Raw genomic sequence first — 24,377 nt, 5'->3', positions numbered from 1 at the left:
GTAAGCTCTTGGCTACCGAAATGCTGCCTTTCCGCCTAGTGGACACACAGGATTTTAGAGACCTTATGTCTGTCGCTATGCCCCAGTACCAGATGCCTAGTCGCCACTACTTCTCTAAGAAAGGTGTGCCCGCACTACACCAGCATGTCGCACACAACATCACCGCTTCCTTGAGAAACTCTGTGTGTGAACGGGTGCATTTCACCACCGATACTTGGACCAGTAAGCATGGACAGGGACGTTACATGTCGCTGACTGGGCACTGGGTAACTATGGTGATAGATGGTGAAGGGTCTGCTGCACAAGTCTTGCCTTCCCCACGACTTGTGTGTCAATCCTCTGTCTGTCCAAGTTCCGCTACTGCTTCTGCCTCCTCCACCTCATCTGGGTCCTCCACCTCCGCCCAAAGCCTGCCTGGTCAGGCCACCAGCGTTCTCACTGCGCAGAAGGAATCACACACGCCTCATTACTATGCTGGCAGCAGAGCGCAACGGCATCAGGCGGTCTTTAGCTTGACATGTCTTGGGAATAGGAGTCACACAGCTGAGGAGTTGTGGTCAGCTCTGCGGTCCGAGTTTAATAAATGGTTGTCTCCACTCAACCTGCAGCCTGGTAAGGCCGTGTGCGACAATGCTGCAAACCTGGGTGCGGCCCTTCGCCTGGGCAAGGTGACACACGTGCCTTGTATGGCTCACGTGTTGAACCTTGTTGTCCAGCAATTCTTAACACACTATCCCGGCCTAGATGGTCGCCTGACCAGGGCACGAAAACTGTCTGCTCACTTCCGCCGTTCAACCGCCGCAGCTGAGCGACTTGCATCTCTCCAGAAGTCTTTCGGCCTGCCGGTTCATCACCTGAAATGCGATGTGGCGACACGCTGGAATTCGACTCTCCACATGTTACAGCGACTGTGGCAGCACCGCCGAGCCCTGGTGCAATACGTCATGACGTATAGCCTGGGCCAACGAGATGCAGAGGTGGGGCAGATCACCCTGATGGAGTGGTCTCAGATCAAGGACCTATGCACCCTTCTGCACAGTTTCGACATGGCGACGAATATGTTTAGCGCTGACAATGCCATTATCAGCATGACAATTCCAGTCATTTACATGCTGGAGCACACGCTAAACACTATTCGGAGTCAGGGGGTGGGACAAGAGAAAGGGGAGGAACTACAGGAGGATTCATATGCGCGCAAGGGACAACAACATCACCAAGGTCCAGACGTTCATCATCACCAACGCGGCAGGCATGGGACCATGGGGGACAGGGATCAACAAGGGCGCATGGTAGCAGGCGAAATATTGAGGAAGGTGCAGGAGAACATGAAGAAATGGAGGACGAACTGTCCATGGACATGGAAGACTCAGCAGATGAGGGAGACGTTGGTCAAATTTCAGTTGAAAGGTTGGGGGGAGATGTCAGAGGAAGAAAGAACGGGTAGCACCTCTATGCCACAAACACAGCGTGGACTTGGTCCGCATGGCTGCGCAAGACACATGAGTGCCTTCTTGTTGCACTACCTCCAACATTACCCTCGTATTGTCAAAATTAGAAGTGATGATGACTACTGGATTGCCACACTATTAGATCCCCGGTACAAGTCCAAATTCTGTGACATAATTCCAGCCATAGAAAGGGACGCACGTATGCAGGAGTATCAGCAGAAGCTGTTACTCGATCTTAGCTCGGCATTTCCACCAAACAACCGTGCAGGTGCAGGGAGTGAATCTCCCAGTTGTAACTTGACAAACATGGGACGGTCTCGTCATCTTCAACAGTCTACCCGTACCAGTAGGACTGTATCTGGTGCTGGTAACAGCAATTTTATGGAATCTTTTCATAATTTTTTTAGACCTTCCTTTGCAAGGCCACCAGAGACAACAAGTCTGACACATAGTCAACGGCTGGAGAGGATGATACAGGAGTATCTCCAAATGAACATCGATGCCATGACTTTGCAAATGGAGCCTTGCTCATTTTGGGCTTCAAATCTAGAAAAATGGCCAGAGCTCTCCAGTTACGCCTTGGAGATTTTGTCGTGTCCAGCTGCCAGCGTTGTCTCTGAATGTGTCTTCAGTGCTGCTGGGTGTGTGCTGACAGATAAGCGCACGCGTCTGTCCAGTGACAATGTGGACAGACTGACATTCATCAAAATGAACAAGTCATGGATCCAGAAGGAATTTACAACCCCTGTGTCATCCTGGGGAGAGTAAATGCTTGTGGATTTGGAATGTGCTTGATGCAAATTTAGCTGTCAAGTGTACAACTGGGGCACAAGTGCTGCCACTGATGGGGTGGGTGTGTGTGGGGCACAATTTTTGGAAAAAAGGGAGACTCCGCTTGGAGTAACCCTTGCTTACATTGTTTTTAAAAGAAGCCAAGATGAACAGAGCTGGGATCAGGAAAGACTTTGCTACCTACCCCGGTGTCATCCTGGGGACGGTTAATTATGGCGTATTTTTGAATGTGCTTGATGCAAATCAAAACATCCTGTTTGCAACTAGGGCACAAGTGCTGCCACTGAATGGGTGGGTGTCTGTGTGGCCCAATTTTTTGAAAAAAAAGGAGACTCCGCTTGGAGTAACCCTTGCTTACATTGTTTTTAAAAGAAGCCAAGATGAACAGAGCTGGGATCAGGAAAGACTTTGCTACCTACCCCGGTGTCATCCTGGGGACGGTTAAGTATGGCGTATTTTTGAATGTGCTTGATGCAAATCTAGCTGTGAAGTGTACAACTAGGGCACAAGTGCTGCCACTGAATGGGTGGGTGTGTGTGGGGCACAATTTTTGTAAAAAAGGGAGACTCCGCTTGGAGTAACCCTTGCTTACATTGTTTTTAAAAGAAGCCAAGATGAACAGAGCTGGGATCAGGAAAGACTTTGCTACCTACCCCGGTGTCATCCTGGGGACGGTTAAGTATGGCGTATTTTTGAATGTGCTTGATGCAAATCTAGCTGTGAAGTGTACAACTGGGGCACAAGTGCTGCCACTGAAGGGGTGTCTGTGTGGCCCAATTTTTGGAAAAAAAGGGAGACTCCGCTTGGAGTCACCTTGCGGTGTTTTACATGATTTTAGAAGGGCATGCCATGCCTATATCTGTGTCTCGTCCTCTTTTTCCTTGTCCAGCTCTTTTGTTTTCGCATGAGTATATGTCCTTGTCACTTTCCCATGTGTTTGTGTTGTGAGTTGTTTGTCACCTTTTGGACACCTTTGAGGGTGTTTTCTAGGTGTTTTTATGTGTTTGTGATTGCCTGCCATTGTTTCCTATGCAGTTCGAGTTCGGTTCGACGAACTGAACTCGAACGGGACCTCCGTTCGGCGAACCGACCTCGAGCCGAACCGCGACCGGTTCGCTCATCTTTACTCATAAGGCCATAGGGGTCATAGTAATGGGCTTTTTAGTAATTTTCTATCTTGAAAATCCCATTTACACTTTTTTTTGTCTATGAGACATTGATCACAATCCAAAATAGTAGCAGCTTCATTTATGTAAAGGTGCACCAGGCCATTTTTAACCAGAATATATTATCAGAAAATGTCTGATTGTTTAATTCAGGTTTTATGCTTGTTTGTTTGATTTTTGTGTGCCACATTTTACACTATGATCTATATATTTTTTTTCTTTAAAGAAATCTTGAAATGGTCACACTGGAGCTTTTCTTGACTCATACTTGCTGTTCTTTCAAGAAATACGAGCATACATTAGCAGCAATGGACTGACTGAGACCGTATCTTTTGTGCTGAAGCATTTAATGAGAGTAAGGCTAGATTCACACAGATGTATAGCATCGGATGCAATATACTAATATAATACGTAACCAGAGTGTCATGCAACTGTGATTCAATCCTGCAATCGGATCACAGCTGTGGAGGAGAGGGCGTGATTCCACCCCATCTCCTCCATTATCAGCTGATGCGACTATCGCATTGCACTTTAATATTACCCGAGTGCAGTCTAATATTTCATTCGCACTCATAGACTTGTAAAGGGAGCGATTGACATGACTCTCACAGACAGCTGCAGCATGCTGCGTCTTTCCTCACTGAATAACATTTGTTCAAGTACAATGTGAGATTTTCTCTCATTGCGCTCTTCCGATTCATACACTCATGTGCACGTACCCTAAAAGAAAGTTCAGCACTTTCATCCAGTGAATAAAAACTTTAAGCTTTATTTAATCCATTAAATCGGAAAAAACAGTTCTTAAAAAAAACTGACACATTTCAAGTGTGGTATGCACGCTCAATCATGATAAGAGTGCGTTTTGCACTTGAAACTCGTCAGTTTTTTAAAGCTTTTTTCCTACTGTGTAGATTTAATGGATGAAAAAGCCCAACGTTTTTATTCACCAGATGGAAGTGCTGAACTTTCTTTTCCTCTTCACCACCACTGTGCCTGACCAGCTGATTCATGCACACACCAGTATCCCAGGCTTCATCTGATCTTTGGGTGGGTGACTTCTGTTCTTTAGTTTTTGTTTGCATCTAATGAATGTGTGCAAATGTGAATTTGAATGGAGGCGAGCATGGGGGCTTTGCCATCGCCTATTGTGATTAGTGGATCTTGTGTTATCCGTTGTGTATAGAGGTTTTACCTGTCATTGTAATTCTGGCAGTGATTATAATGAGAATGCTGAAAACACTTCCTGAAAAAGAAGGGAATTTTGTTTACTTACCGTAAATTCCTTTTCTTCTAGCTCCAATTGGGAGACCCAGACAATTGGGTGTATAGCTTCTGCCTCCGGAGGCCACACAAAGTATTACACTTAAAAGTGTAAAGCCCCTCCCCTTCTGCCTATACACCCCCACGTGCATCACGGGCTCCTCAGTTTTGGTGCAAAAGCAGGAAGGAGGAAACTTATAAATTGGTCTAAAGTAAATTCAATCCGAAGGAAGTTCGAAAAACTGAAAACCATTCAACATGAACAACATGTGTACACAAAGAACAACAGCCCGAAGGGAACAGGGGCGGGTGCTGGGTCTCCCAATTGGAGCTAGAAGAAAAGGAATTTACGGTAAGTAAACAAAATTCCCTTCTTTTTTGTCGCTCCATTGGGAGACCCAGACAATTGGGACGTCCAAAAGCAGTCCCTGGGTGGGTAAAATAATACCTCGTAATAGAGCAGTAAAACGGCCCCTTCCTACAGGTGGGCAACCGCCGCCTGAAGGACTCGTCTACCTAGGCTGGCATCTGCCGAAGCATAGGTATGCACCTGATAGTGTTTCGTGAAAGTGTGCAGGCTCGACCAGGTAGCTGCCTGACACACCTGCTGAGCCGTAGCCTGGTGCCGCAAAGCCCAGGACGCCCCCACGGCTCTGGTAGAATGGGCCTTCAGCCCTGAGGGAACCGGAAGCCCAGAAGAACGGTAGGCTTCGAGAATTGGTTCCTTGATCCACCGAGCCAGGGTTGATTTGGAAGCCTGTGACCCTTTACGCTGGCCAGCGACAAGGACAAAGAGTGCATCCGAGCGGCGCAGGGGCGCCGTACGAGAAATGTAGAGTCTGAGTGCTCTCACCAGATCTAACAAGTGCAAATCCTTTTCACATTGGTGAACTGGATGAGGACAAAAAGAGGGTAAGGAGATATCCTGATTGAGATGAAAGGGGGATACCACCTTAGGGAGAAATTCCGGAACCGGACGCAGAACCACCTTGTCCTGGTGAAACACCAGGAAAGGGGCTTTGCATGACAGCGCTGCTAGCTCAGACACTCTCCGAAGTGATGTGACTGCTACTAGGAAGACCACTTTCTGCGAAAGGCGTGAAAGAGAAATATCCTTCATTGGCTCGAAAGGTGGTTTCTGAAGGGCCATCAGAACCCTGTTCAGATCCCAGGGTTCTAACGGACGCTTGTAAGGAGGGACTATGTGACAAACCCCCTGCAGGAACGTGCGTACCTGTGGAAGTCTGGCTAGGCGCTTCTGAAAAAACACAGAGAGCGCTGAGACTTGTCCCTTAAGGGAGCCGAGCGACAAACCTTTTTCCAATCCGGATTGAAGGAAGGAAAGAAAAGTGGGCAAGGCAAATGGCCAGGGAGTAAAACCCTGATCAGCGCACCAGGATAAGAATATCCTCCACGTCCTGTGGTAGATCTTGGCGGACGTTTGTTTCCTAGCCTGTCTCATAGTGGCAATGACCTCTTGAGATAACCCTGAAGACGCTAGGATCCAGGACTCAATGGCCACACAGTCAGGTTGAGGGCCGCAGAATTCAGATGGAAAAACGGCCCTTGAGACAGTAAGTCTGGTCGGTCTGGTAGTGCCCACGGTTGGCCCACCGTGAGATGCCACAGATCCGGGTACCACGACCTCCTCGGCCAGTCTGGAGCGACGAGGATGGCGCGGCGGCAGTCGGACCTGATCTTGCGTAACACTCTGGGCAACAGTGCCAGAGGAGGAAACACATAAGGCAGTTGAAACTGCGACCAATCCTGAACTAAGGCGTCTGCCGCCAGAGCTCTGTGATCTTGAGACCGTGCCATGAATGCCGGGACCTTGTTGTTGTGCCGGGATGCCATTAGGTCGACGTCCGGCATCCCCCAGCGGCAACAGATCTCTTGAAGCACGTCCGGGTTTTCCCCTGCGTCCATGCCCTGGCGACTGAGAAAGTCTGCTTCCCAGTTTTCTACGCCCGGGATGTGAACTGCGGATATGGTGGAGGCTGTGGCTTCCACCCACAGCAGAATCCGCCGGACTTCCTGGAAGGCTTGCCGACTGCGTGTTCCGCCTTGGTGGTTGATGTATGCCACCGCGGTGGAGTTGTCCGACTGAATTCGGATCTGCTTGCCTTCCAGCCACGGCTGGAACGCCTTTAGGGCAAGATACACTGCCCTTATCTCCAGAACATTGATCTGAAGGGAGGACTCTGGCTGAGTCCAGGTACCCTGAGCCCTGTGGTGGAGAAAGACCGCTCCCCACCCTGATAGACTCGCGTCCGTCGTGACCACCGCCCAGGATGGGGGTAGGAAGGATTTCCCCTTCGACAATGAAGTGGGAAGAAGCCACCACCGAAGGGAGGCTTTGGCTGCCTGAGAAAGGGAGACGTTCCTGTCGAGGGACGTCGACTTCCCGTCCCATTTGCGGAGAATGTCCCATTGAAGTGGACGCAGATGAAACTGCGCAAAAGGAACTGCCTCCATTGCAGCTACCATCTTCCCTAGGAAGTGCATGAGGCGCCTCAAGGGGTGTGACTGGCCTTGAAGGAGAGATTGCACCCCTGTCTGTAGTGAACGCTGTTTGACCAGCGGAAACTTCACTATCGCTGAGAGAGTATGAAACTCCATGCCAAGATATATCAGTGATTGGGCCGGTGTCAGATTTGACTTTGGGAAATTGATGATCCACCCGAATCTCTGGAGAGTCTCCAGAGCAATGTTCAGGCTGTGTTGGCATGCCACTTGAGAGGGTGCCTTGACAAGCAGATCGTCTAAGTAAGGGATCACCGAGTGTCCCTGAGAGTGTAGGACTGCTACTACTGTTGCCATGACCTTGGTGAAGACCCGTGGGGCTGTCGCCAGGCCGAAAGGCAGTGCCACGAACTGAAGGTGTTCGTCCCCTATGGCGAAACGCAGGAAGCGCTGATGCTCTGGTGCAATCGGTACGTGGAGATAAGCATCTTTGATGTCGATTGATGCTAGGAAATCTCCTTGGGACATTGAGGCGATGACGGAGCGGAGCGATTCCATCCGGAACCGCCTGGTTTTTACGTGTTTGTTGAGCAGTTTTAGGTCCAGGACAGGACGGAAAGATCCGTCCTTTTTTGGCACCACAAACAAGTTGGAGTAAAAACCGTGACCCTGTTACTGAAGAGGAACAGGGATCACCACTCCTTCTGCCTTCAGAGTGCACACCGCCTGAAGAAGAGCATCGGCTCGCTCGGGGGGCGGAGATGTTCTGAAGAAACGAGTCGGAGGACGAGAGCTGAACTCTATCCTGTAACCGTGAGACAGAATGTCTCTCACCCATCGGTCTTGGACATGTGGCAGCCAGGCGTCGCAAAAGCGGGAGAGCCTGCCACCGACCGAGGATGCGGTGTGAAGAGGCCGAAAGTCATGAGGAGGCCGCTTTGGGAGCGGTTCCTCCGGCGGTCTTTTTAGGACGTGACTTAGACCGCCATGAATCGGAGTCCCTCTGACCCTTCTGTGGCCTGTTGGACGAGGAGAATTGAGACCTGCCCGCGGGCCGAAAGGACCGAAACCTCGATTGTACCTTCCATTGTTGAGGTCTGTTTGGTTTGGACTGGGGTAAGGATGAGTCCTTTCCCTTGGATTGTTTAATGATTTCATCCAATCGCTCACCAAACAGGCGGTCGCCAGAAAATGGCAAACCGGTTAAGAACTTTTTGGAAGCAGAGTCTGCCTTCCATTCACGTAGCCACATGGCCCTGCGGACTGCCACCGAATTGGCGGAAGCTACCGCCGTACGGCTCGCAGAGTCCAGGACAGCATTAATGGCGTAGGACGCAAACGCCGACGCCTGAGAGGTTAAGGACACCACCTGCGGAGCAGAGGCACGTGTGACTGCATTAATCTGCGAGTGACAAGCTGAGATAGCTTGGAGTGCCCATACGGCTGCGAATGCCGGAGCAAAGGACGCGCCGATAGCTTCATAGATGGATTTCAACCAGAGCTCCATCTGTCTGTCAGTGGCATCTTTGAGTGAAGCCCCATCTTCCACGGCAACTATGGATCTAGCCGCCAGTCTGGAGACTGGAGGATCCACCTTGGGACACTGAGCCCAACCCTTGACAACGTCAGGGGGGAAGGGATAACGTGTGTCCTTAAGGCGCTTAGAAAAGCGCTTATCTGGACAAGCTCGGTGTTTCTGGACTGCCTCTCTGAAGTCGGAGTGATCCAGAAACGTACTCATTGTACGCTTGGGAAATCTAAAACGGAATTTCTCCTGCTGAGAAGCTGACTCCTCAATTGGAGGAGCTGGGGGAGAAAGATCCAACACCTGATTGATGGACGCTATAAGGTCATTCACTATGGCGTCTCCTTCAGGTGTATCCAGGTTGAGAGCGGCCTCAGGATCAGAATCCTGATCTGCCACCTCCGCTTCATCCTCTAGAGAGTCCTCCTGCTGAGACCCTGAGCAGTGTGATGAAGTCGAGGGAAGCTCCCAGCGAGCCCGTTTAGGCGGTCTGGGACTGCGGTCCGTGTCAGAGACCTCACCCTGGGACCTATGAGTCACCCCAGGAGCACTTTGCTGCTCCAACCGAGGGGGGCCTGGGGTCAATGATTCAACAGTGCCCGGGGCCTGTGTTACCGGCCTGGACTGCAAGGCTTCTAGTATCTTAGCAGACCATTTATCCATACTCTCAGAAAGTTTGTCAGCAAATACTGCAAACTCCGTCCCTGTCACCTGGACAGTGGTAGCAGGTGGTTCCACTTGGGCCACCAGTAGCAGAGGCTCCGGCTGAGTAAGTGCCACAGGGGCCGAGCATTGCACACAATGAGGGTCGGTGGAACCTGCCGGTAGTATAGCCGCACATGAGGTACAGGTTGCAAAGTAAGCCTGTGCTTTGGCACCCTTGCTTTTTGCGGACGACATGCTGTTGTCTCCTCTGAGTACAATCCGGGAGGGTATATAGCCAAAAATCAACAGTGCGACCGTACAGAGTAAATGTATAACATATAAGCATATATATATATATACACTTCGGCACCCAGGGGGGCCAGCACCTAGAAACAGGTGCTGCTTACCGACCGCCCAAAAGCGGTTGTGTGACCACCAGATTCCCTGCCTGGGCCTCCCAGAGCCGTGCTGTCTCTCCTCTCCAGCTTCAGAAGTGCTGACAGGAATGGCTGCCGGCGTTCTGTGAGGAGGAGGGGGCCGTGGGCGTGCCCTAGAAAGTGCGGGAATCTGGTGCCCCACGGTGCTCAGTGAGGGGGGAGGAGGATACAAAGTATGCCCCAGCCCTCAGCGCTGACGTCCTGTGCAGCGTCCCGCCCTTACCCTGACTGGCAGGCCCGGGGGCGGGAATATGCGGTACTGGGCCGCAAAAGCCTGGGACTAAAGTTATAAGCGCGGCCGGCGAATAAGCGCGGTCAGCGCGGTAGTCCCGGAGCACTAACACACCCAGCAGTGCTGCAGCGTGTATGACACAAGCGCTCCATGCGCCGTCCCCAAGGGGACACAGAGTACCTCACAGTAGCAGGGCCTTGTCCCTGACGATACCCGGCTCCTGTCCAGCAGATTCCCCAGGGGCTGCGGAGGGAGCACGGTCCCAGTGCCTGGAGACCGATTAGGATCCCACTTCACCCAGAGCCCTTAAGAGATGGGGAAGGAAAACAGCATGTGGCTCCTGCCTATGTACCCGCAATGGGTACCTCAACCTTAACAGCACCGCCGACCAGAGTGGGGTGAGAAGGGAGCATGCCAGGGGCCCTGTTATGGGCCCTCTTTTCTTCCATCCGATATAGTCAGCAGCTGCTGCTGACTAAATTGTGGAGCTATGCGTGCATGTGTGCCTCCTTCGCACAAAGCATAAAAACTGAGGAGCCCGTGATGCACGGGGGGGTGTATAGGCAGAAGGGGAGGGGCTTTACACTTTTAAGTGTAATACTTTGTGTGGCCTCCGGAGGCAGAAGCTATACACCCAATTGTCTGGGTCTCCCAATGGAGCGACAAAGAAATAAGGAGTGCACATCTTAAAAAGCCCCAGCTGGGAAGTGTAAAAAATGCAATATTTCCAATTTTGATCCATTTATTTAAATTTATTTATACACTTGCAAAAAATAAATATAAAGCACCAGCATAGCCACGTCAGAAAAAAGATCACCGGCCTAGGAAAACCTCATTCCCGACTTCTTAAAGATGCAATAAGAACATACCCAAACTATCCAATCAAAACTGAACTCCTTGTGATTTTTTTTTTTAAAAACCCGAAAAAACTAACAGTGATCACTGGCTATCAAGGGTGCAATATCACTAAGCTTTAAGCCTGACCCCACATTTCAGAAGTTCAGTGATTGCGCGAAAACGTATCCCTCTTAATATCAAGTTCTTGTTGCAAATGCAACAAGTCAAAAGGAGCAAGAAAATAATATAAGCTAATGCCACATACCGGACCACTCATACAGATTTCTTATCTCACTGTGAAATCTCCCATAAAACCTCTCAGTCATCAGTAATCCTTGTTATTTTTTTTTCTTTTTCTATGACAAGATTCCTGCGCTAAATGCACAGAAGTTCCCACGCCTAAAATAGCACCACTATGAGGAATCTGCAGCAGTTACTGGACTAAGAATACCACAAGGAAAGGAAAGTGTAAGCAGATCTTATATGACGAGGCAAGAAAAAACAAAGCCATGTAAAGATAAAGACTGACATAGGCTTCCTCTGTGCTGCTGAACTTACATCATCCTCTTTAGTTCCACCCCAGAAATTGGTGCCGCCAGCATAGCTAGGGATGTTTAGCACCGCAATACCCTGGAGACTTGGAAGGGGGATGTACTGGCCATCACACTGCCAAGAACAAAACAATGGAGGATATTGAACAAAACATTAAGAGGCGTTTGCATGACCAGAATTTATATAATGTAAGACAGAGGCAATACAAAGAGTATGCAGACAGGAAATCAAGCACTTAAATTAGCCCCTAGCTATATATCAAAACAGTCACAGTACGAAGAGTAAGTTAATGACCCAGTATACAGTGTATAGAGAGAGCTTTTATACAAATTCTGTAATACACAGGGCAACCCTTTTAGCTTCTGGCAATATATTAAACAACTATTATCTCCCTGAAGACTGACCTGGTCCAGGTTCACCCTGAAGACTGGCCTAGTCCATAATCTCCCTGAAGAATTACCTAATCTATGACCTCCCTGAGGATTGATCTGCTCCAAAATCTCACTGAAGAATGACCTAATCCATACCCTCCATGAGAACTGACCTGCTCCAAAGTCTCCCTGAAGTAAGACTTAATCCATTACCTCCACAAGGACTGACCTGCTACAAAATTTCACTGAGGACTGACCTGCTCCAAAATGTCCCTAAAGAATGACTTAATCCATAACCTTCCTGAAGACTGACCTGCTCCAAAATCTCCCTATAGACACATCTGCTCCAAAATCTGCTACAAAACTAATCGGCTCCATAATCTCCTATAAAACTAATTTCCAGAATACTACAAGACTAATGTGTTTCAAATTCTCCTACAAGACTGATCGGCTCTAGAATCTCCTACACGACTGCTCTGATCCAGAATCTTCTATTAGACTTATCTTTCCCATAACTTCACCGAAGACTGATCTGCACCATAATATCTTCGAAGAATGGTCTGTTCACAATCTCCCAGACAACTGATCTGTCCCACAACTCCAACAAGCCTAATCTTCAGAATCTCCAAGACTGATCTGCTCCAGAAGCTCCTACAAGACTGATCTGTTTCATTATACCTCCAGTTGAACCTTTTGCTCCAAATTCTTATAGGTTCTTTGCAGTAACTCTTTGGTTCCAAGGACTCCATACCACATCATGTTTTTCGTTCGGCTTCTATAATAAATGATATCTTAAATAAATTAAATATGCAGCAAACAATATAAAGTATTTATTGCAACAATTGTGTATGTCACCAACGATTCTGGTGGGTCTCTAAGGTAGGACACACTGATGATTAAGTAATTGCATATACTATTAGTACAGTTTTATGCCCATCTCCAAGCTCCTATCCCAATATATAATAATAATATTATTATTATTATTATTATTATTATTATTATTATTAATAATATCAGCGAATGCCTCCAATTAGAAATGTAATATATTTTTTCTTGATTAGATATGTTTCTTACCTCATCTGTAGGGTATTGCAGCAACTAAAAACTATCACTGTATGAGTGGTCATAAGCATTTATACCTTAACTCCTGCAATGCCGTGCACATGAGGTAAATGATATACCAGTAGGTAATCAGGAGAACTATTCTACATTTCTACTTAGAGGTATTATTATTGCTAATATTATTATTATTACTACTACACCTACTTAATTTTGGGATAACACCTTCTCAGACTTCTCTCCCCCTGATGAAGTGATGGCTACGGTGATCCTATAATTAATATGCAAAACGTACATTGGGGACTGTGATCTGGTGTGGCAGAGTTTCCTTAAACATTTACTTCCATTATTTTGGGTATGTACCCTTGATTGTTTGGCTCTGCTCACGGGCATATATAGTGTGGGATCCCTGTATGCCACTATGTTGATTGGTTTGGTATACAATTTTGCACTTTGCCATTGACAGGTGATCTGTTTTACTCAGACCTGCCCTGTAAAAGCCCTCCATTTATCCCATGAATGTTATGCTGCCATACTGTTTCATCATTTTTAACCTGAGTGTCTTTTTAAACCATCTATGTCTAAATAAAGTATTCATGTTTTTGGAATATTAAACTCCTGATTTCCCTGGTGTTTTTGGTATATTTTGGAGTTTTCTGCCTTACTGTTGCATGGAACCGCCAGTGTAAATTTTGTGTCCCACCTCTACTTGGAGGTATATATAGATATATATTATATATACACATATATACATACACACATACATGCATATACACTGTGTGTATGTATATATATATCTATATCTATGTACACATATACAGCCACACAAACATATATAAAAAATAGTAAGGTACTGGAAGGAAACCACAGTTGGGATATATGTATCTCTCTATATCGTGTTTCTCTGGAATGATTTATCCAAAGACTAAGTAAAAGGGGCATTTTGGTGACAGGTTGCCATTAAACAGATACCTCATTTAACATCTATGTGTGGTCAACACTTCTTAGGCTTTCTTCTTATGCAGCACTTTCATGTAAAAACAAGCAGTTTTCTATTCCTTCAAAATAGAGCTATCTATAAAACACGTGCTTCTTTCTTACCTGCACTTTTCAGGGTGTTCTTCCCGTTTGTTATTAAATTCTAGGGAAATTTTGGCATCTAAACCGATTCCAAAGTAGTTGTTCATGACACATTTTTCTGAATAACCTTCTCTATAGATGAAAAGCGAGAGAAATGATGGAAAAAATATAACTAAGGAGCAGTTAGAGGAATAATTTAAGAGAAGAACTGTATTTGTGAAGTAAAAGGAGACGCAGCAGACACAAGCTCTGGAGAGTGTTACAATATTGGACAAGTTTAACGCCTTAGCACAAAATGATGTACATGCATGTCAGCGCTTGGGTCACCGTCTGTGGAGGCTTCTCAGCAGTGGAGCTCTTTCCACATGCTGACTGACACAATGCCAGCTGCATGTCTGCTGGTGCATGCACACTCCGGCTCCCATCAGCCACCCGCAACACCACTGCGCTAAACTGATGGGTTTCCATGGCAGAGAACTGTATCATTGTGAACTTATTCTTACGGAGGTTATTACAGTGGTTAGTTCAGTGCTGTGGATCCCTCAAAGATTTTCCAAGCAAGATGACAACAGTCCCACCAATCTGTTGTGCAGACAAAAATACAGCCCTATTCACTTAAAGGGGTTCTCGACTTGAGGTAATCATAAAATGTTACAATGGGACCTCAACAATATGGCCATTACAAAGTGACTCTCTGCTGAGCCTCCAACAATCAGCTGTGATCTACTGATAAACCTGGCAGGTATGGCCCCCATAGACAATACACTTTAGAGAAAGTCCAGGGTAGTCATATTGTTATTCTTATTAAAGTATGTCCTCTTATCAAATACACAACTCATTTTTGACATGCTACTTTCTCTGACGTTTTGCCACAGAATTTTTTTGTACTGTCCAATACATTGGGAATGATATATAATATATTATATATATATTGGACAGTCCAAAAAAAATCTAGAAAATTCCACAACACTTATTTCTGGTATACCCTTACCCCTCCCACGTCTGTTTTTTTCTGTATATACCTTATGTGGTGCTCACCACATTTTACACTCTGCCAGGTCAGGTTTTATTTTTCCTGCCATGAATATGGTTTTATCTCACCTTTACCTATACCTTTTAATGACTTATTTGACTAAAAAAAATGTATTATCTCACTATACCCTTTAATGACTTATTTGACTGAAATAAAAAGTATTATATATATATATATATATATATATATATATATATATATATATTTATTTAAAATGTATATATATTTTATTTATTATGTATTTTATATACGATTCCCCATGGTGGTTCTTTTCGGCTTACTGCTTTAACATGTAGATGTCATTAGATAATGCACCTATGCAGCAATCAGTAATCAGAAGTCTCATCCACAAGGACCAAGTTAGATATCCACAGCAGCCCAACTGAGATAATGAGATTTCAGTATTTCATATATCATCACCACATAAATAATGCAAAATATTCACACACACACACACACACATATACATATATACACGCATATATGTACACACACACACATATACATATATATATATATATATATATATATATATATACACACATATATGTACACGCACACACACACACATATACATATATATATATATATATATATATATATACGCATATATGTACACACACACACACACACACACACACGTGTGTGTACAGCTACCGCAATAGTAAGTGACCTTATGTAATGATTAACAGGACGAGTCTGCGTTCTCAGTTATAGTTATATATATGTTTGTTTTTTTAACATATGGATGGTGTGCTGTAATAACGGAGAGCGCACAGACGTTAATCATTACATAAGGTCTCATACTATTGCTGTAGCATCTCAGTGTTTAATGCAGTTCTGAATACTAGGAGTGTACATGATAAATAAATGTGGTATTGCACTATGTACTGCCATAACACAGCACAACTTATCCAGCCATACTGTACAGTGTACACAGGACTTGCATCAGTACAGCAGGTAAATCAAGCTCCTACAACATGCAATCTGTATGCAATACGCATCCATTAGTAGACTGCTGACTATCACGGCAGCTTCAGGATCTAAGAAAACTCCAGATTCTTGCATACTGCCTTCTAACTTCTCTGACGTCTGTGATTAGTGCATGGAGACTTGGGTGTCAATCCACAGATTTGTAGTTCTTAGGCAGACTAGCAAGAGTTAATCTCTGCTGGTCTGCTTCTTAATCTCCTTTAGGCCAGTTTCACACGTCAGTGAAAAACACTTAGAGATTAACTCACCTGTGCCCGCTCCCGCTCTCCATGGTCCTGATCGCTCCCGCGGTGCAGCATCCGGCCGGCGCTGACCCCCGCAGCAGCTGCTTCCGGGTCGGCTGTGTCGTGCATCATGAATATGCACAACAGTAATGAGCCGGCTCAGAAGCAGCAGGGAGAACAGGCTGCAGAGAGCGCGGCTGAAGCTGGGTGAGTAAAAATGTTTTTTATTTTAGAAGCACGTTTTTTTCTGGCACGTGTTTCACGGACCACACCACTGCGTGGTCCGTAAGACATCAGTGATGCCAGAAAAAAATGGACATGTCTCGCACACGCGGGTACGCCGCACGGAGACACATGCAGTGAAAAATCACTGACGTGTGAGCAGACCCATTCATTATAATGGGTCTGCGTAGGTCAGTGATTCTGGTACGTTTAAAAAAAGCAGAAACCCCCTGGCTTTTGAACCTCTCCCTGCCTGCTCTGAGATCCCATCCTACCATTGGCGCCACTGTTGAATGCTGTTCGAGAGGGGAGGTCAGACGTCTCCTCTTGCCAGTGCCTTCCCCCATGTCACCCATACTAGGTGACCCGGAATTCCGTCCTGGTCTCTCGGACCCGGTCTTTAGAAATTGGGTTCAGGGGGGCAAATTCAGAGCTTGCCATCTGGGTAGAGAGGGGGAATGGCCTTCACTAGCGGATATCCGGGGCCTCTTGCCTTCGGGTCCCCTGGGGGAATGGAGGGCTATGCAGTTGAGGCACTTCATGCACTCCCTCCCTCGCTTCAGTCGATATGCCGGACCTCCTACGGGATTCGGAAAGTTGTGCCTGGGAGAGGGAGTCTTACGGCACTCACTATCCCTGGTATACAACATGCTATCAGATCCGGGGGATTTGCCCCCCCCGGCCTACCTGCTGCAGTGGGAGAGGGACCTGGGGATTAGTTTATCCGACTCACAAAGAAACAACATCCTCCAGCTGGCACATAGAACTTCGATCAGTTCCAGACTGTTGGAAGCTAATTACAAACTGTTGGCTAGGTGGTACAGGGTCCCGACCAGACTCCATAGAATGTTTCCCTCAGTTGACCCGGTTTGTTGGAGATGCGGTCTGGGGGAGGGTGATTTTGTGCACATTTTTTGGTCTTGCCCTTCTCTGCAGCGGTTTTGGTCAGAAGTGGGGGAGGTAATCAGACGAGTGACCGGTACTACTGAGACAATGGGTCCAGAGCTATTTATTCTACAGCTATCCGAACTCCCGGTCTCTAAATATAGGAGATCATTGCTTAGATTTCTGGTCATGTCTGCCAGGTCTTGCATCCCGCTAGGTTGGAAGTCTACTACCCCCCCCACGGTGACACAGTGGGTTTCGCGGATTAACGATCTGATGCATATGGAGGATTTGACATCCTCTATTAACGACCACCAGGAAGACTTTTATAGGACATGGTTTCCATGGTTGGAGTTCACCTACTCGGCGGAGTACGCGGACTTGTTCTCGGAACCTCAGGAGTCGTGATTCACCTTTTTTTTTTTTCTCTTTCTTTCTCCCCCTCTCTCTCTCCCTCGCCCCCCTCTTCCTTCCTCCCTACACTACTCCCTGACCCTCCCCCCTGCTTTCTTCTCCCACCCCTTCCTTTATATCTCTCTTTCTCTACAGGCCTTCAATCTTTTTCAGGCTTTGATTTCTTTTTCTTCACTCTTCTCCCTACTTACATTAAGTTGGGTCGGCTTATAAAAGGTGTAAACTGGGCCAGACTTGAGTAGTAGTGGGGATGGGAATTGCATATGTGTGCTGACTGTTTGTATATATATTACCGTCATTTCTGTAATAATACCTGCGTCCCAGTGGGGAGCAGGGGATGTAATGTTTGATACGAGTTTGGCTTTAAAATAAAGAATTTAATAAAAAAAAAAAAAAGCACAAACGTACCAGAATTACTGACGTGTGAAAGGGGCCTTATGCCCGTTTCACACGTCAGTGGAAAACACTGACGTTCTTCACTGACGTGTAAAACACGCACATGTCCCTCCGTGTTCCGTGATTCACGGCACACGTGGGTTGTCCATGTGCAATCCGTGATCTGTGATCAGTGATTGCATATGGACATTACTCACCTGCCTTCACTGCTGCTGTCCATGGTGCTGATCTCCTCGGCTCTGCAGCGTCCGCCCACCGCTCTCAACACCTATTTCCTGGTCGGCATTTCCTGCTCTCATGAATATTCATGAGCCAGACAGGAGCTGCCGAGAGCGGAGCAGGCACAGCGAATCGCAGGCAAGGTAAGCTGAAATTATTGAATATTTAATATGTCCGTGATTTTCTGGTACGTGTTTCACTGATCACACACGGATCACACCATAGTGTGGTCCGTGGGTCATCAGTGATGCCAGAGAAAAACTGACTTGTCTCCGTGCAGAATCACGACTCAGGGTGCACGCTGCACGGAGACACGTTTAGTGAAAAATCACTGATGTGTGAGCAGACCCATTGATTATAATGGGTCTGCGTATGTCAGTGATTCTGGTACGTTTTAAAAAAAGCACAAACATACCAGAATCACTGACGTGTGAAAGGGGCCTTAGTCACATGCTATGAGAGAGACCGTCATATTCACTGCCCGCCTATATATGCTGGCTGGACACTTCCTTCAGTGCCATCTACAGCTTGTCTATACTGGTCTAGAGATGTGGTTTGATCCAGAATAACTGATGGTTGTGCATTTTTGCTGTGACCGGTTGTGGTGTTAACCCTTGTTGTTCTTTTGTTACTGCCTTACTTCACTTGCTTTTCTCCTTAGTTTCTTACTATTTATTCCTGTGAGTTTGCAGTGTGTCTGAGTTTTGTTTTTTCCCTGTCTGTCTAAATCTGATTAGCTCTAGTCAGGAATATAGCCAGGCACAAGACTCAGGCATCTACACCATTAGGGTAATTCTGAGGTTAGGGATAGCTTAGGGTACCTAGTGTGAGGGACAGTATAAGATCCCTCTGCCCCTTGCTATCCTGCAGTCACATTGTGACAAGAACATAAGTCCTACATGGCAATCAGATGGGTCTATTTCTCCATAGCACTTCTGGATCTTTATATAGTGCAATAAATATTACTTACAAGGAGTCTAATTCTGGATCTATAAAAGGTGAAGCACCAATAGCATCCATATTTGCCAATAACATTTTGTTAATAATTGAGCTGCCAGCAATGGAAGCTGCCAATCCGGCTCTCAAACCTGCAAAAATACAAAAGAAGAAATATGTGGATCTGGAGATCTATTTATAGGTAAAGATACCTAGAAGCGTATATATACCTGATATACTTAACACACACAATTTACATTTTTGGGGCAAACATTTTTGTCTCAATGCTCCAAAAGCATATTAATCTTTTCCTGGGCCTCAGAGCAATATGGTCCCGGCATAGACGTGTCACACATTACTGAAGTATACTCCTTGGGTCAAGGAGTATAATGTGCAGAACTCCTTTCCTCTATTGACTCTTGTTCCATCGCTAGGAGCAGAATAATAAAGTATGGCTCCTATTACTGTTTGTCTAGTGGTTCTGTACAAACAGGGTATAACTGAAGTATTAGCGCGCTAAATCTTATTCGAATGGTAGCAAACAACTGGCATCAAACCGAATTGCTGTATGGCTTTATATTCAGAAGTGCACAGATTTACAGAATAACACAGGAACAGAAATACGAAAGAACTACAACACTCAGCAGATAGTGGGTTATTACCTGGGCAGATAATTCTAGTGTTTAGCACAGGGAGATTTTCCTTACTGGACGCCAATGGGGGACTGGAGAAGGAGCCGCTTTGGGACTGAGCACTACGACTTGCACGTCTGTCTGGTGAACGTGGAGCAGCTTTTACTGTGGGAGAAAGGAACAGAGCCTCTATGGGAACAGTTTATAAAAATTAAGACATTTCCGACCCTGGCAAACACCGAGATTTCCCGCCATGGAATACCACACCAAGACTAAAGGGGGCTTTACACGTAGCGACATCGCTAGCGATGTCGCTCGTAAAAGCACCCGCCCACGTCATTTGTGCGTCACGGGCAAATCGCTGCATGTGGCACACAATATCGCTAACACCCGTCACACGTACTTACCTTCCTAGCAACGTCGCTGTGGGCAGCGAACAACCTCTTTGTTAAGGTGGAGGTTCGTGCGCCGTCACAGCGACATCACACAGCGGCCAACCAATAGAAGCGGAGGGGCGGAGACCAGCCGCATTAATGACACGCCCACCTCGTTGCCGGAGGACGCGGGTAAGCGGTTGTTCGTCGTTCCCAAGGTGTCACACGTAGCGATGTGTGCTGCCTCAGGAACGACGAACAACCTATATCCACAACGACCAACGAGATTTGGGAAATGAACGACGTGTAAACGATCAACAATTAGGTGAGTATTTTGATCGCTAGCGGTCGCGTAAGTGTCACACACAACGACGTCGCTAACGATGCCAGATGTGCATCAAGAAATCCGTGACCCCGACGACATATCGTTAGATATGTCGTTACGTGTAACGGGTCCTTAAGGAGAAGAGATCTTTTTCAGCACTTATATAGATTGCTGCAGAATACGTCGCACACTGTCAAGTATCTAATTGGGTTAATTGACAATATATCATAGGACTTACATTGCCATCTATGGCTTTGGCATGGAAAAATAACCGTTATCCTACTATGGTGACAGCTGCAACCCCAAATCCTCCCTATAAAGATGTGGCCAATTTTTTTCTCTTTTATATATGCTTTATACAAGTTGCATTTATACACACAGTTCTGCAGTACAGATAATGCACTCTAATTTTTTAGTAGCAGGATAACTTAATATCTGGGTGATACATGTAAATCATATAGCGTTTATTTAACCGTTTAGTCATAGCTTGCTTTTTTTTTTAGGTTCATTTTTACTTTTGTGACTTTCTCTGTCTTTTATCTAACTTTTAGTGGATTTTTGTTGGGCACCTGGCTACTATATACGGTATATCACAAAAGTGAGTACACCCCTCACATTTTTGTAAATATTTTATTATAGCTCTTCATGGGACAACACTGATATGACACATTTATACAATGTAAAGTTCTCAGTGTGCAGCTTTTATAACCATGTAGTTTTGGTGTGCGCTCTAAATAACTCACCACAGCAATTAATGTCAAAACCGCTGGCAACAAAAGTGAGGGGTGTACTCACTTTTGTGATATACAGTATAACAGTCAGCATCTGCAACCAAATGAGCAAGTGGTAGAGGAAAAATGACCAAATACCAAAAGAAGCCTTATGTTTTCATTCCTTAAGTGCTTATAATTGTGCGCAGGGTGAAAAGGGATTAAACGGGTTGTCCACTACTTTTACATTGGTGACCTATCTTTAGAATAGGTCATCAATGTCTGATTGGCAGGGGTGCCGGGTGCCGAACGTCGACCAATCAGCTGTTTTCTTTGCCAGCAGTAGCAGGCGGCCGGAAAAGCTCACCTCCGGAGCAGCCCCGTCAACTCATAGCGGATGCGGCTTGTACTGCACATCCACATCATTAGGAGACGGATATCCAGTACCCAGCTATCAGAAGACTCAGCAGCTCCGGTTGGACGTTGTTACCAGCAGCGTAAACAGCTGATCGGCGGGGGTGCCAGGTGCTGGACCAAATGAGCAAGTGGTAGAGAAAAAAAATAACTAAATACTAAAAAGAGCCTTATGTTTTCATCACTTACGTGCTCTCAATTGTGCTCAGGGTGAAAGGGATTATCCACTACTTTTACATTGATGATCTATCCTTAGGATTGGTCATCAATGTCTGATCAGCTGGGGTCCAACACCCCCGCCAATCAGCTGCTTTCGGTGCCGGCGGCAGCAGCAGGCAGACGGAAATGCTCAGTTCCGGAGCTGCACCCATCAACTCATAGCAGCTGTGTCCAAGTACTGTACATCCGCCTCCCATTCAGATAAATAGGAGGCGGATGTGCAGTACCCGGCAGCTATCATGGAAACATAGAATATTAGAGTTGGAATGGACCTCCTGGGTCATGTAGTCAAACCCCCCTGCTCAAAGCAGGATTCACTAAATCATCCCAGACAGATGTCCGTCCAACCTCTTTTTAAAACCTTCCATTGAAGGAGAACTCACAACCTCTCTTGGCAGCCTGTTCCACTCATTGATCTCCCTCACTGTCAAAAAGTTTTTTCTAATATCTAATCTGTCTCCTCCCAATCAGTTTCATCCCATTGCTTCTAGTCTTTCCTTGTGAAAAGGAGAATAAAACTGATCCCTCTACAGAGTGACAGCCTTTAAGATATTTGTATCACTGTAGAGATAAAAATATAGCGCATATGAGAAGCACCCGTGGAGTGATTTCTGTATATTTATATTATAAAATTGCTCACCTGGTTAGGTTGTGCGCCCTCGCACAACCCCGGTGTTAGATGTATAATTCCTCTGGGGGATGAGGGACTGTCTCAGCTGGCGTTATCCGTTGTTTTGCTCGGTGGATCCAGGTTTGTTGCCGCTGCTGGCTTCAGATTGACTGACTTTTTGAATCCTGGAGCTCTGTGCGGACCTGTGTCCTCCCGCTGTTAGTTCAAATGATCTGATGGATTCTATTACTCACAGCAGCTCTACCCGGATTCTCTTATGGGAGTAGGCATATAGAAAAAAAGATTCCGGTCTTTGTGAGCGCTAGTAATAGATCTTTGGTCTTTTAAGAAATTTGGCTTTATTATTAATAACATAAAGCTCTTGTATTAACACTGGTGTTAATACAAGAGCTTTATGTTATTAATAATAAAGCCAAATTTCTTAAAAGATCAAAGACCAAAGATCTATTACTAGCGCTCACAAAGACCGGAATCTTTTTTCTTTAAGATATTTGTAGACAGCTATTAAGTCTCCTCTCAGTCTTCTCTTTTGCAAGCTAAACAATCCTAAATCCTGTAACCGTTCCTCATAGGACATGGTTTGCAGACCAGTCACCATTCTGGTCAATCTTCTCTGAACTTGCTCCAGTTTGTTGATGTCTTTTTTAAAATGTGGTGCCCAGAACTGGACACAATATTCCAGATGAGGTCTGACCAAAGAGGAGTACAGGGGGATAATGACTTCACGTGATCTAGACTGTATGCTTCTGTTAATACATCCTAGAATGCTGTTTGCCTTTTTTGCTGCTGCGTCACAATGTTGACTCATGTTCAGTCTGTGGATCTATTAGTATACCTAAGTCTTTTTCACACATGCTTTTGGATAGCTCTATTCCTCCTATGCTGTATATGCTCTTTTCATTATTTTTGCCAAGATGTATGACTTTGCATTTCTCCATGTTAAAAACCATTCTATTAGTTGCTGCCCACTGTTCCAGCTGGTTTAGATCTTGTTGAATCCTCTCTCTCTTCTCTAGTATTAGCTATTCCTCCTAGCTTTGTGTCATCAGCAAATTTAATCAGTTTACCCTTAATACCTTCATCTAAATCATTGATAAAGATGTTGAACAAAACGGGGCCCAGGACAGAGCCCTGTGGTAGCCCACTTGAGACAGTCTTCCAACTGGATGTGCAGCCATCTTTGACTCCGATCACTAAGCCAGTTACGAATCCATCTAATCAGAAGAGAACAGTCGATAAGCGGAGGTGCCGGGTGTTGGACCCTCTGCCGATAAGACACTGATGACCTATCCTAAGAATAGGCCATCAATGTAAAAGTAGTGGATATTCCCTTTAAATGTTATCTTTTGGCATTTGGCATGGGGACAGTAACTCTGCCTGCAACATTACTACATCTAAATGAACAAGCTCACGACATTAAAGAACATTTTTAATTGCCATAAACAGACACAGCATGAAGGGATGAAAACTACAAACGAGACTGGATGATTTTTAATTTACTGTTTTGAAACAATTGTTATTTTCCTTTCCTAGAAGATAACCTCCCTTCTCTGATACTTGTTGCAATATTCCCACATCTGAAAATTATCCTTATTTACCAAAATACAAATTTTAATTTTAGATTATTTTTTAAGGCCACACTACTAGAACTTTTTTTTATCATTGCATAGTACGGTTTAAATAAATGTCAGAGGCTGAAGAATGAAGCTACCAATGGAAAAGGTAGTATTACATGAGGCTCATCGTTTCATAACCAAAAGGATGTATTGTCCCCTGTAACAAGGTGACCGTCACATCAGACAGAACTGTATGTACAGACATGGGGGTCACGTTACCGTTACATATAAAGCTTTTGCAAGATAAAATATAATAATCCACATAAA

The 24,377-nt window shown here is 45.7% G+C and overlaps 1 protein-coding gene across 4 annotated transcripts in view; it reads right to left on the bottom strand.

Annotated features, from left to right (window-relative positions):
* The window catches only part of DGKH (diacylglycerol kinase eta), a 353,417-nt gene that overhangs the window by 47,834 nt on the left and 281,206 nt on the right, over positions 1-24,377 (bottom strand). For all 4 annotated transcript variants that reach the window (XM_075336859.1, XM_075336858.1, XM_075336860.1 and 1 more), the window contains 5 exons: positions 19,852-19,986; positions 19,224-19,341; positions 13,889-13,999; positions 12,407-12,503; positions 11,364-11,471 (listed from right to left, as the gene is read on the bottom strand). In XM_075336859.1, the coding sequence (XP_075192974.1) occupies positions 11,364-11,471; positions 12,407-12,503; positions 13,889-13,999; positions 19,224-19,341; positions 19,852-19,986 (569 nt within the window). The remainder of the gene's footprint in view (positions 1-11,363; positions 11,472-12,406; positions 12,504-13,888; positions 14,000-19,223; positions 19,342-19,851; positions 19,987-24,377) is intronic.

Source organism: Anomaloglossus baeobatrachus, chromosome 2 (assembly GCF_048569485.1).
Source record: "Anomaloglossus baeobatrachus isolate aAnoBae1 chromosome 2, aAnoBae1.hap1, whole genome shotgun sequence".
In the NCBI taxonomy this organism is placed as follows: Eukaryota; Metazoa; Chordata; class Amphibia; order Anura; family Aromobatidae; genus Anomaloglossus; species Anomaloglossus baeobatrachus.
This window is presented reverse-complemented; position numbering and strand designations above follow the sequence as displayed.